This window comes from Copadichromis virginalis, linkage group LG7, assembly GCF_057382275.1.
Source record: "Copadichromis virginalis isolate Kocher_CV1m ecotype Utaka linkage group LG7, C_Virginalis_male_GT1.1, whole genome shotgun sequence".
Lineage (NCBI taxonomy): Eukaryota > Metazoa > Chordata > Actinopteri > Cichliformes > Cichlidae > Copadichromis > Copadichromis virginalis.
Window position 1 is genome coordinate 41,923,703 of NC_140624.1, and position 12,824 is coordinate 41,936,526.

The following is a 12,824-nucleotide window of genomic DNA, read 5'->3' on the forward strand; positions in this document are numbered from 1 at the left end:
TGTTAGCCTAGAGTTGGTCCTGTGACCAGCCTCCTCATTGTGTATCCATCAAGCTGAATCGGTGTGTAGGAGGGTAATCCATACAGGATAATTGGTACACTTGTTCATGGAACACATGTGGACTATCCAGCCATCCTTCCAGACTCAATAGTCATTAACTGATCCTTGGCAAGTCAATAAGAGTCAGCTGATGACAACTCCAGAGGTGATACAAGCATCCTCTAAGTAACTAACTGGGGATCTACAATGAAGCTGGTAAAGGTAATATTTATAAAGGTAAGATGCATCAGGTTAAGTCAATCGTTTTTGATGGAAGTCCACTAAGCAAAGTGCCTTAACTTTTGCACCAATAGCGATTATTGTTTCAGTAAGATCATGAAAAAAAGCAACAAACAACTATTTATGCACAGGGAAAAAAAACAACAACAACAAAACTATGGTATAGGGGTTTTATACACAGAAACCCTCAACTGTACATGGTGGGTCAAATGGGGCAGGCAGCAGGAGACAGGATGCTGGAGGTGGAGTGCAAGTATGTGTGTGTGTGTGTGTGTGTGTGTGTGTGTGTGTGTGTGTGTGTGTGTGTGTGTGTGTGTGTGTGGCTAGTTTGGGGGGTGGTGGGTTGAAGCTCCATATGGGCAACCCACCCCTGGCACCCCCCACCCCACCTCCTGCAAACAGGCAGATGTCAAATGGGACGTGCCTCCGTGATGGGGCACAGGGTCACACTGCACAGGGGCAAATAACAGAACAGGAGGTACAGAGAGGGAGAGAAATGCCTTCTTGCCAACACCCCCCCCCTTTCCCCCCTCCACCAAAACACAACAAATAAGACATGCACATGCTACCAGGAAAAAAAAGCTGAGCTCACACAAACATGCCGACACAGGCGGAGGGCCGCTGCATAGCATTACAGCCACTGTGACAAACAAAACTCACGGATTAAGCGACATTTACATTTGTTTCCTGACATACATATTTAAGCCCCCTGGAAAAATAAATATGAGAAGCATTATTTAATTCATTTTAATTATATTTTCAAATGTAATATATGTTTTTTTTAGAAATACCTGTGCATTATTCATAGTTGGTAAACTTTCGTCAAGATTTCATGAACTTGACTCTTGCATCTATTGTCCGTCCCTGTGTTTTGTTCTGTTCAGTGTGGCTATATAACTACAACACGTTCCACCACACTGATGTAAATGTGGCAGGCAGAATGTCAGAAAACACTCTCAGTGTATTTCATTTAGAATTGCATCACTCTCTGCTTCCAGCTATCTTTAGCAATCAATGTGCTAATTATTTCCCAACATGAGCAATCACTTGTTTGTGTATTGAATATTCAGAAACAGTGAAAAATGGGCATTGCCTGTGTCTCAGAGACTTTAACAATGTCTTCATTTTTCCTGTTTTCTTTTTACAAAAATTGGAGTGTGATATTGTATCCCTTTTTATTTTCTTTGTCATACATGACAAACTTAATATTGAAAAAAAAAAGTAGTTTCAGCCGTGTGTGGATTAAAATCTGAGCAGCCCCTCAAAAATTCAAATAAGGTTAAATTATAGCCATGAAACTTTGTCGGTGTATCAGACTGGAGTAGCAGTTGCCAACCTGACTATAAATTACACTAAATAGGAATCGTTCTGTTCTTGTGAGTCCAGTGCATGCATGTTTCTAATGTGTCTACAACTACTTGACTATAATGGGAGATGCAACCAGACTAAAAGGACAGGTGGTAGCGTGTGCATGTGTGTGTGTGAGCACAGTGTGGAGGTATGGGCTGTAGTCCTAAACAAAGCAGGGGAATGGACACACACTCTCTCACGCACACACACAAGCACACACAGAGGCTGTTCTCTCTGTTTTGAGTGCTGAATGGTTACGCCCGCAGGGCAGGAGTAAGGTTACTTTACATACTGCACTTACAGCTCCCTTTACCACTGGGGTATAAAATGGATTTAAATGAGAAAGAGGGGAACAGAGGGGTGAAGGCAGAGGGGTGGAGGGTGGGAGGACTCCCTTTGTGTAACAGGAGGTCTGCTGCTGCTCTGGCATGGCTATGGAGATGGTGGAGCGGGGTCAATCTCCCTGCTCTCCCTCCCTCTGTCCTTTTACTATAGGCTGGCTGCTCTGTCTCTCCTCCTCATCTCTCCCTCCCTCCATCCCTTCCTCCCTATTAGCATAGCAGCTGCCTGATACAGGGCGTAGGGTGGAGAATGGCCAGGTTGCTGTGTGCATATGTGTGTGAGGGTGTTTTGCAGAGGGGCGGGAGGCGAATTGGGTGGGGGGAGCCCAGTCAATGGCGGCCCGTCTGGCTGGTGAATAGTAGCTAAAGCAGGCCCCCATGAGTTAGACAAAGAAGTAAGAAGGGAGGGGATAGGGTCGGGGTGTGTGAGGGAGATGGAGGGAGGAGGGAGGGGTGGAAGAATGAGGCAGTGAATGGAGAGCCTTGTCACTGGAGCTATGGAAAGAAGCACAGAATGAACTGGAAGAATGAAAGAAAAGTTCAAAAAGGAGCGGAGGGCAAGGAAAAGACCAGCCTGACCACCTGTCTCTCTCCCTCACTCTCTCTCACTTCTTTTACTCCACTTCTTACTCACAGGCAGACTTTGGCGAGGGTGGGGGAGTCCACTGGTTGAGTTTAGCGACAGGCGTGTTTTTGTTTTGAGAAAGAAAGTGCGGTATCAGCAGGATTTAAAGCTCACTGTCATCTGTGACTCTGCGCTGATTTCCTTGCATGTGGGCCGTGGTTCAAAGAATTGTGTGCTATAAAAGATATTCTCTCTCTTTCTCTCTCTCTCTCTCTCTCTCTCTCTCTCTATATATATATATATATATATATATATATATATATATATAAAAATCAAAAATATCACAATAATAGTTTTACAGTGGATGAAAATATGATAATGGTTACAAGTAAGAATAGCTGAGATGGAAGCAATCAATAAGCAATCTTATCACCAAGCCTACTTGTTAGAGAAATACCCATCCAGGCTGAATACAGTATCTACAGAGTATCTCTGTATGCTGGGTCCTTCCTCCAAACAGCAGACACATTAAGAAACTAAGGGGTATCTACAAACACGCATCTGCATATGAATATCTAGAATCTATCTTTAAAAGACATTTTTGTAGCTTCCCCTGGAGTCCTAGTCCTGATTTAGTATGCTTCAGTGGCATGCAAGTAAACAGTCTGTGTGGAGACCAAAGAGATTTCACTTTTTAAAAATAATTTTAAACTTGTAGCTGTAAAGAAGGTACAGCCCAAAAAAACTGTCTGACAGACCAAAAATAGAGCAAACGGTAGGGTGAATCAGTTTTTTACATCATCAATTTGAGAAAAAAACATATCTGTATATAAAAGATGGATATAAACATGACTTTGTCCCATTTTTAGGCATCCACTCTAGCATTATGGCTGTTGTGCAGGTTTTTGGAGCCTGGGGTGATAATATTTGGATGCAAGGGTAAAGGCTTGGGTATAATTTCTTTATCCGCAAGTTCACTGGGATCCACTCCGGTTTGAGTGATGCCAATTTTCATCTTTTTCTTTTTTTTGACCTCGCGTACTTGTCTATGCAGAACTTAAGACTATGGTGCACCAAGTACATCACAGTAAGTGGAAGATATCAAAGAAGCATAACAGTAATGGTTACTCAGCCATCAGGTCTCCAGCTATTTCAGGGTCGAGCTGCCTATTTATAAACTGTCCATTTAAAATTGTGTTTAAAAAGTTTCTTTTTGTGTGCAGAGAGTCACATTCCTTGTTTGTGTGCACAAACTTGGCCAAGTAAAATTGATGCTGATTATGCATAGAGCAAGAAGTCAATTTGTTGTCACAGGGTAGACAACAAGAAATTAAGTTGCAACATGTTGTGTTGTCTGATTCAAGATGGTGGAAACACTATTAAACATTTTAATGCGTTTGTCTTTGTATGGCTGTCATCGCTCGACAGTCACACAGGGCTGAGTTATTGTGCTCCTGCAGTAACTCTTAAAAGTTCCTCATATGTGTTCTCAACCTAATTATACAACAGGTTTCATTCAGAGAAGCCCTTTGTTGTACATTACTACCCAATCAGAGAGCAATCAAGCCTGTATCAGTGTATTCTGAGGAAGTCAGAAGTTCTCGTGTACACTGTACACATGTTGAACATGTGCTGATTAAACAAAACAAAAAAAGAGGAATTTATCATTGCAAAACCAGTCAAATGGCATTTTACATGTATCACAAGATGTTCAGTTAATCTTGCGTGTTTCAGATTAAGTGCATCGCTTCAAATGAGGGGTGGAAGCATAGATATGAATATTTTATGAGCCTCTGAACAATGGGCTTTTGAATAGCGATGGCAAATAATCACCCAGATGCACTTTTGCAGCTGCTATAACATCACCCCACCAGCTTTTAACACTGTCTCCTCTATGTGTTTCATACAAAAACTATACAAGCAAAAGGACACAAGGCTGTCCTTTTTTTTTTCTTTACCACTGTGGCCTGTTTATTTTTTAGTGAAGCAATTTTAATGCGATTCCCCTATGTTTTCTGGACTTCCAGTTATTCCCTCGACAATTTATCCATCACAATTTCCCTCTCTGCCTTCTCTGCAAAAATTCCTCCAAAAATCTGTTGTCTGGCTCACTAATGCAAGCTTCTCCATGCAATGACCAAGATGAGCAAGGAAAGCCAAGGCACATGAAGAACCTATTAGGGGGCCTAGCAGCCAGCATCAACGCTGGGAGGCCAGCCAACTCAGTGTGTGAACAATGGGAACGCAGCTCAACAAAAACATCCTGCAGAAGTGAGAGACTGAGAGGGAGGGAGGCAGGGACTTGGGGAGAAATGTGCAAGCGAGCAGCAGGCGAGATAACACACTCTGCCTGCCATGGGATCACAACAGAGAAGGGCTGGTGTCTAGAGGAACTCAAATACATCAGATCAGTGCTGAAACTTTGAGCTGAGGTCATTTATGGTTCAGCTGCGGTGCAGACACCGATTTTAACAGCTGCTTCAACAATGGCACAAAGTTGTCAGTAAAAAGCTTATAACACTACTGCTTTTTTTTCCTCTCAGAATTGCAACTCTAAGACCACAACCGTTATTTCGAACACATGGGAAACCCTTTTTACTCAAACGTTCACAGTTGAAGCTGGTCAACACCCAGAAAATGTTGCAATACGAACAGGTCTGACATGTTGAAAAACGTATCGTTGCCTCTGTTTTCCCACCAACCGCTTTACAGCCATGCAATATCAGTTGCGAGTCATCATTTCTAAGAAAGATGTTGATGTTGATGTGACTCACTCAAACACTCAAATGAACAGGAGAAAAAACAGATTTTGCATTTTAACCAATGCTGACATGAAATGAAGCACACATGCAAAAAAGAAAAACTGAAATAGAAATCAGAGCATAATGCACACACTAATACACTCTTTCATAACCATTTTGCTTGTAAAAGAGACAACATATCAGAATAGCACAGTTCCCCCTTTTACACTTATGGCCAATTCATTTTTAAGCCCATTTCATGCAACATTATTTTGAACACAAGCTGCAAGAAAATCACAAAAAAGATGCAAAATGCCTCAACAAAGTGGATGATTTTGAAGCAAGTCGGACTTCTTGGAAGTCGTCTTACTTCTTAGAAGTCTAACTCCACAATTAGTTTTGCTTTGAAGAAGATAATTTGATAGGGAGTATAAATAGTGAGTAAGAGACTGTTAAGTAAGGTAAAACAAACACACACAAAAGTCCTGGTTGTTAGCAGAGAGCTGAAGTGTGGTGCAAAGCCTGGGTCTTAATCATTAGGAAGAGAGCATACGAGAAGAGTGTGTTGGAAACGTTTTTGTGTGTGGGGGTAACATAAAACCATCTCTCCCACAACACACACAGGGGAGGGGACCCTTCTTTAAACTGAGCCTACCCACAATGCACTGGGCTCCTTTATCCCGGCAGTGAAAGGATGAGGCCAGATGAATGACAAAAAGAGAGAATGGGCATCTGGGTTGGGCCCTGTTTGGAAGACAGGGAGGGAAAGAGGGAGAGAGAGAGAGAGAGAGAGAGAGAGCAGTGTGGGGGTGAGGGAGGTGTTTCCCAAACCAATCTTTTCAATGAAAAATGTGAAGAGAGGGGGGCGCGGGTAGCTTTTGCTTGGGACATAAGGAAGAAATGTATGCATACACAGCGGATTTTAAGTTTAATGATTTCTTTACTGGCTTGTACACAAACGTACAAAAATAATACAGCACTCATCTCCACATGACATGATGTCATCATCACAGTGTTACAAATGTTCAAAAATAAAAGAATACAAACAAACACACGAAAAAACTCCAAAATCAGACATGATGATGGAACATCTGCATCACACATGAAAAATCAACCGTTTCCTCCTGCTTGCAATGAAGCAAGACCAGAAACACAAGTTGGCCCAAAGAAGTCAGCACTCTTTCATTCTTTTTTCTCTTTCTTTTTTCTCCTTTTTTTTTCCTTTTTTGTTTTTTTATAGAAAAAAAATCATCTCAATGTGTACACCAATCCGGCAGCAGGCTCCTTACGTCATAAATGTTATGACCATAGCGAGCCAAATAACTGCACAACCGTGCAATTCTTTATTATGTTACAATGATCTTACCATCAAATGTATTATTCCCCTTTCAAACAAAATCAGGAAGACAGCACTTCAGAAAAGAAAGTGCCCCAAGATATCATCATCTTCAGCATCGATATATATATCCATATGTATATATACATACACCCAATCACAGAGATACACACGTCTTTGTTGAAAAACATCATGTTTTTTCCACAAAGTAATACACACATTAGGACATCATCACCTGGAGCATATATTTATACAATAGTATTTTGTTGTGTCTGCTTTTTTTTTCTATTCAGAAAAAAAAAATTAAATGTTGACACATAAAAGCCAACTTTTCAACAACAGTCATCAGTGCAATATTCAAACAAAAGAGAAAAAAAAATCAAGTTTAAGACAAGCGATGCATATTTCATTTGTTGCCTGATACCAATCTATACCTTAATGTAGTTGAACTATTGTTTCGGTTAATTATCGGTTGTTCCAGGTTGAAAATGGGACACGTGCCTCATGAGAAGACACACACAACACGCACACACACAAACATAAACACATACACCTTAACGGGAAAACACACTCGTGCACACCTTCTCAAGAGCTTCTCATGAGGTCAGCCAGTGCTGCTGTGAAAATTCTGTTGGCCATTTGAGCAGTAGGCTTTTTTTTTTTCTAAAAACAAACAAAAAATAATAATAATAATAATAATAACAACATCAACATTAACGAGAAAAGAAACATACAAGCAGCATCGTTACAAATGTTAGGGTGCCATGACTTTCAAAATGCAGCAGGCAAATTTATGAGACCTAATTTTCCTTTTCTGTGAAATCCTGCAATAGTCATGTGTTGTTGATCATTTTTAAGTCTTCATCGTCCAACAGTATTAGGGTCCTGCTCAGTAGTAGTAACTATTCCAAAGCCTTGGCTCTTGCAGTTACCCCATACGAACACTGGGGGCGCTCAAGACTCCGATTTTGTGCAATAAAACTCCCTGCATTTATAAGTCATGCGATACAATTCCATTTTTTGTATGACTAAAAAAAAGAGAGAAAATAAATGGAACTAAAACAACCATACAGGCTGATAAGGACACAGAGAGAGAGAGCAAAGTGGAGTATTATAGGGGAGACATGCAACAATGGCTCTGTGTGTGTGTGTGTGTGTGTGTGTGTGTGTGTGTGTGTGTGTGTGTGTGTGTGTGTGTGTGTGTGTGTGTGTGTGTGTGTAAAGACAGACAGAACCACAGACTCTCTTGCAGAAAAGGCAAAATGATGTTTTGCTTGTCAGCACTGGTTTGGTTGTAGTGTGAAAACTGTCCCGAAGGAGGATGCAAAAATGGGTTCATTGCATCTTCTTTACTGAAGTCCATCTGGCTGTGAGGTTACTTTAGCAGACACAAACAGCCCATCGGCATGCGGATGATCACAGACTCCAAACAAGGCGGTGGTGAGGAAAAACAGAACGACTTGAAAATACTTTACAGACGAGGTAGCTGGGAAAAGGCAACCAAACAGAGTCACTTTAATGGGAGGATGAGAAAGTCCACTCCGAAGGGGTCGACAGCCTATAACTGGAGGGTGGGGGTATCTAGAACTGTGGCCAGTAGGATGAGGGTGGCAGGTCTTACCTCCACACGGGACAGTTTACACAAAAAAGTCTGAAGCAGCTTGAGTCACCCATTATATCCTTACACAATACAGATCGTTTTTAAGAAGAACCACAAAATATTTAAAAATGCATCTTCTCAATGTACCTTCATAAATTAAAAAAAAAAACCCAGCCTGCTTTCACAGTGATGACTAGGATGTTAATAAAATACTGAAAGGAGATTATAAAGTGAAATTAAATGCGTCTTTTTTTATACAAAGCGAAAGCAGCGGTTTTTAGTAACACAATGACCATTGGCAAAGTGGTCGCACTGGCCTGAAAAATTGGACGCCAGCATGGCAAGATCTGCTTGCAGAGCGCTCTCATCGCTCATTTCCTTAAAAAAAAAGAAAAAAAAGAAACAGAAACAAAGTAAAGCTATTGTGTACAGTACTTCACAACAATTATGAAGTCAGTTGTTGTTACATAATGATTACACATCTGAAAATGTGTTGGATAGCCATAATGCCGCTCTTTGAGTTAAAAAAAAAAAAAGAATGAAGAAGAATCACTAAAATTTATTAAAGAAAATAAGACCTCTGGTAACCAACAGAGGGCAACCCTTCTTCTCTTGTTCATGTGTCTTCCCTTTCAGATATTCCAGCATGCAGCCATAAAGCATCAAGTGCCTGTTTCATATAAAATAACTTAAAAAGGGGGTTTTACAGAACAATGAGGAGCAACAGGTCAAATCTGCGCTCCCACAAAGAAACTATTCAAGGGACAGGGAAAAAAAACTGGGCCATCTGCTCTCTGGAGTCCAAACACACACATGCGATACACAGAGACTTGATTTCTTTTATAGTGGACGACACGATCTAATACGAACATTCAAGAGGAAAGCTTTAGTACCAACAAACTCACGGAAATGGGTTTCTTTTGTTAAAAGATTCGTGTTGAGGCGCTGTGTATGAACCATGCGGTGCTTCACTCGGGAGTGCAGAGAGGACCCCGTTTGGTTTACAGTGAGGAAAGATTATTGTGCAGGCCTATTTTTTATCTCCTTTTTTATATGATTTGGCACAACTATGTAAATAATGGCAGTTTTTGTTTTTTTGTTGTTGTTTTTTGTTTGTTTTATTGGTTTTTTTGTTTTATTTATTTATTTATTTTGCTTTTACAAGAGCCTGGCTTTCCCGTGTGTTGTGTTGCAGTTTTATATTTAAATTGTAGTTGATTTGTTTGCTTGTTTGTTTTAATTTTTCTACTTTTTCCTTTTTTCTTTTTTACCTGACAGCAGAGTCTGATCACCGGGCGCCAGAGGAATACTTGGCCTTGGTGATGAGGTATAGCACAATGTCTTGGTGGCCCCCGAAAGCGGCGATGTGTAAAGCGCTCCACCCTTCCCGGTTGGCCAGTCTGATATCTGCACCAAATTTCACCAGCAGTTTTACCAGCTCCAGGTTTCCGTCAATTACTGACTGATGGAGGGCCGTCTGTCCTTCCGGCCCGAAGGAGTTGACGTTGAACTCGCAGTTTGTCATGTTCTGCAGCAAAGAGTGCAGCTCCTTGGTGTTGCCCTTCTTAACCGCCTCCTGGAAAACCCTTTGCGGCGCGGAGCAAGTTGACACATCCGCCTGGCTCATGGTTGCAACTCGCTGGAGGGTGGGGAACAAGTAATCCTGCCTGGACTCTAAAGCTGATAATGATCGTCTTCTCCCTGTTGAGCGTCTCTGGTCTGGTAGCAATGCCACAGTTACACTGGATTATAACCAGCTAAGGCACTTTAAAGTAGCCCACTAAAACGGAAAAAGGTCACTTTATATATATGTGTGTACATATATCCCAAAAAGGACAAGAGAGAAAATGGCACACTTGGTGTGTAAATATTTGAGAGATCATAAATCCCCTAGAAAATAGAAGGGTGCTCTCAAGTGATCCAGGGGACTTTAGAATATAGTTCCCCTTCTGTAGCAGCAGTAGCAGCAGCAGGTAGCCTGCACAGGGGGATGGAGAAGAGAGACACCTCCGACTTTACTTGGGAAAACTGGAAGTATGGCCACTATCTCCACAGAGCAGCCTCCTGTGTGTTGGATCCCCGTCGGTTTTCCTTGAACGGTTCGATCTGTTCCCTGGCTATATGTCGCTTCTCATGTGGCCAGGGTGTCTGGGAAAGACAAAAAAGGACAAGAGGAGCCCGCATGAATCCAGAATCCTCACCAACAGAGTGCGAGAGACCCTACATTCCGCCACATCCAAGAATGAGTGCGCGGAACCACCGTGCGCACACGTTTACGCACGGGTACACTGGTTGAATTTTACCGCTAAACATGTGAGAACTGTAATCCGCTGCAGATTTGGGACTTACCTGTGACAGATAGACGGGTCCCTAGCGACGCAAACGATAGAAATCCACCGAGTGGCGCGATCTGTGTCCTCCTTGCGGTCCGTGTGAGTCTCTGCCCTCCGCTGCGCTCTGAGAGAATATTTTACGCGTCCTTCATTTGCATGACAATACCTTCCCAAAGAATCAACTGTGGAGGAATGGGTGGAGATCCGGGGAGGTTATAGGCTGCCGATTCGGTTTGAGGGAGGGTCCTGTGAATCTGTAGGGAGGGGGCGTGGTATTCCGAGGGGGAGCCAAATGTTGCTGCAAAGTATTAAACAAGGCGCCCGCAGCAATCCTACGGTGATCTCTATATCCGATCTCCTGCAGCCCACCCCGTGAAGCGGACTGAAAGTCACAGACACGGTGCTGCCAGCGCTGTAAACTGCTGAGAAATCGGGCACGCTGTAAAAGGTCCACCACTGGATTGTCGTCGGCAGGAACTTGCGACAAAAAGTCAGTCAGGTGTCAGTGACAGCGTGTTGGACACTGAAGGGAATTGACAAGTGTTGCTCGGTGAAAGTTGATCATTAATTGCTGCTCGATGAAAATTGTTACTAAGAAACAACATCAAATGAGTCTTAATCGCAAAAAAATATCTCAAAGAATGGAGTGTCTATTACATTTACCTTCATATTAATTTTCTTTCGAATTTCAAAGGAGGTGAAATCTCTCGAAAGGCGATAGAATTTCACTTCTTATCATGGATCGAGGATTGTATAAGTTAAATGGGGTTTTTTGTTTTTTTGTTTTTTGTTTTTTTTAAAATCTCAGTTAAGTGAATCTATATTGAATCTGGGGAAAAAAACTGGCATCACTTCTTGTGAATTTGGGGGTTTTAAGCGTCCAAATAATGACAATTATTCCGTAGAGGGAGTGGATTACGGCTATGTGTTGATTTTGGTGTTCCAACTTTCTCCGGAGTGTGGGACTCCACACAAACGCCTCAGTTAATTTGTGGATAAATGTGAAATACAACAAAGAAAGAAGATGAGATTCGTCCAAATGCTAGACTGAGGCACAAGGAGACATTTGTACACGCCGTTCTACCAGAAGCCGACACAAGTACGCTATATTACGTCCAAACCAAATGGCATAGAGTTAAATACAAACCCCAAACGGGTGGATTGTCGCCGTCATACCTACCGGCATAAAAACACCTCAAAGGAGGAGATTATAGGTGGCTGTTTAAATCATAAACGGCGGATATAGTCCACTTGTTTTTAAATGACTAGACTGTGAGAGTTCAGATAACAAAAGCCCCGCGCTACTTCCTTTTTGCAAGTGAAAAGAGGTGACGCTTTGCACAGACTGACACCGCCGCTCAGCTACCCCCACCACCGTGGGAACTGGGCGCCTGTGAGTGTGTGTGTGGCGCAGAGAAAAAGGTGTCGATAGATATCCCACTAACTGACAGAAACACGGCTCGGCACAAATAAATAAGCGTTACGGTGACACAGATGGTTAGATAAACGCAGAGACGGAGAGAATGGGTTATGTAGAAACCGCACCAGGTAGGCTACCTGCAGCTCAGCTTCCTTCTCTGACCGTTTGCTCCGTTTGGCGACCCGTTCTCCGTGTCATCTGTGTAACACTTTACAAGCCGCTTTCCGCTCTGATGGTTTGGCGGCTTTCGCACTATCAGGTTTTCCCACAGTCAGAACTGTACATTTGGCGCACGTCTGTGGCTCTATCTGCATGCATGAGCGTGCTATTGTGGGTCGGAGCGGCAGTCCGTGGGAGAGACAGCAACAGAGGTCCCACAGATGAAGCCCCAGACTTGCTCAGTTTAACCTAAAGGAGACGACTACACAGCGATTCTTGGGAAAGGCGGCTGATTATTAGGTGCATACAGACGTTCCTCTCCCTTTTAAGCTGACCGGAGGGTGTCCTTTAAAATCATGAATGAGGCACCTGAGGGTCACAGTTTAGTAGCCACAGATAACCACAGAGTAGTGCTTTCAGTTAGCCTACACGGCTGCACATACCACATTAACTGCTTCCATTAGTGCAAACCGGCTTTTAACGCCGGCATGATGCACAGTATGGATATGAAACAGGCTAATATTTTATTGGGTTTAGTTACACGATTAAGGGATCGTGTAGTTAGGCATAAGAGAACATTCTTGCACTGAACATGTAAGAAAATATGTCCCTTTTTTTTTTATCAATATAGGTAAAGCTGACTTTGCAGCATATTCTGGAAGCAACTCAGAAAGGACTTCTAGGCCACTCTCTTCTATGT

General features: G+C 42.4%; 1 protein-coding gene across 1 annotated transcript; it reads right to left on the reverse strand.

The window, feature by feature from the left end:
• Positions 1 to 9,362: 9,362 nt before the first annotated feature.
• Positions 9,363 to 11,345, reverse strand: nrarpa (NOTCH regulated ankyrin repeat protein a). The gene is made up of 2 exons (XM_085463435.1): positions 10,562 to 11,345; positions 9,363 to 10,360 (listed from the first exon to the last, which is right to left on the reverse strand). Exon 2 carries the CDS (start codon positions 9,837 to 9,839, stop codon positions 9,501 to 9,503), a length of 339 nt encoding a protein of 112 aa, XP_085319561.1. The 5' UTR covers positions 9,840 to 10,360; positions 10,562 to 11,345; the 3' UTR covers positions 9,363 to 9,500.
• Positions 11,346 to 12,824: the final 1,479 nt, after the last annotated feature.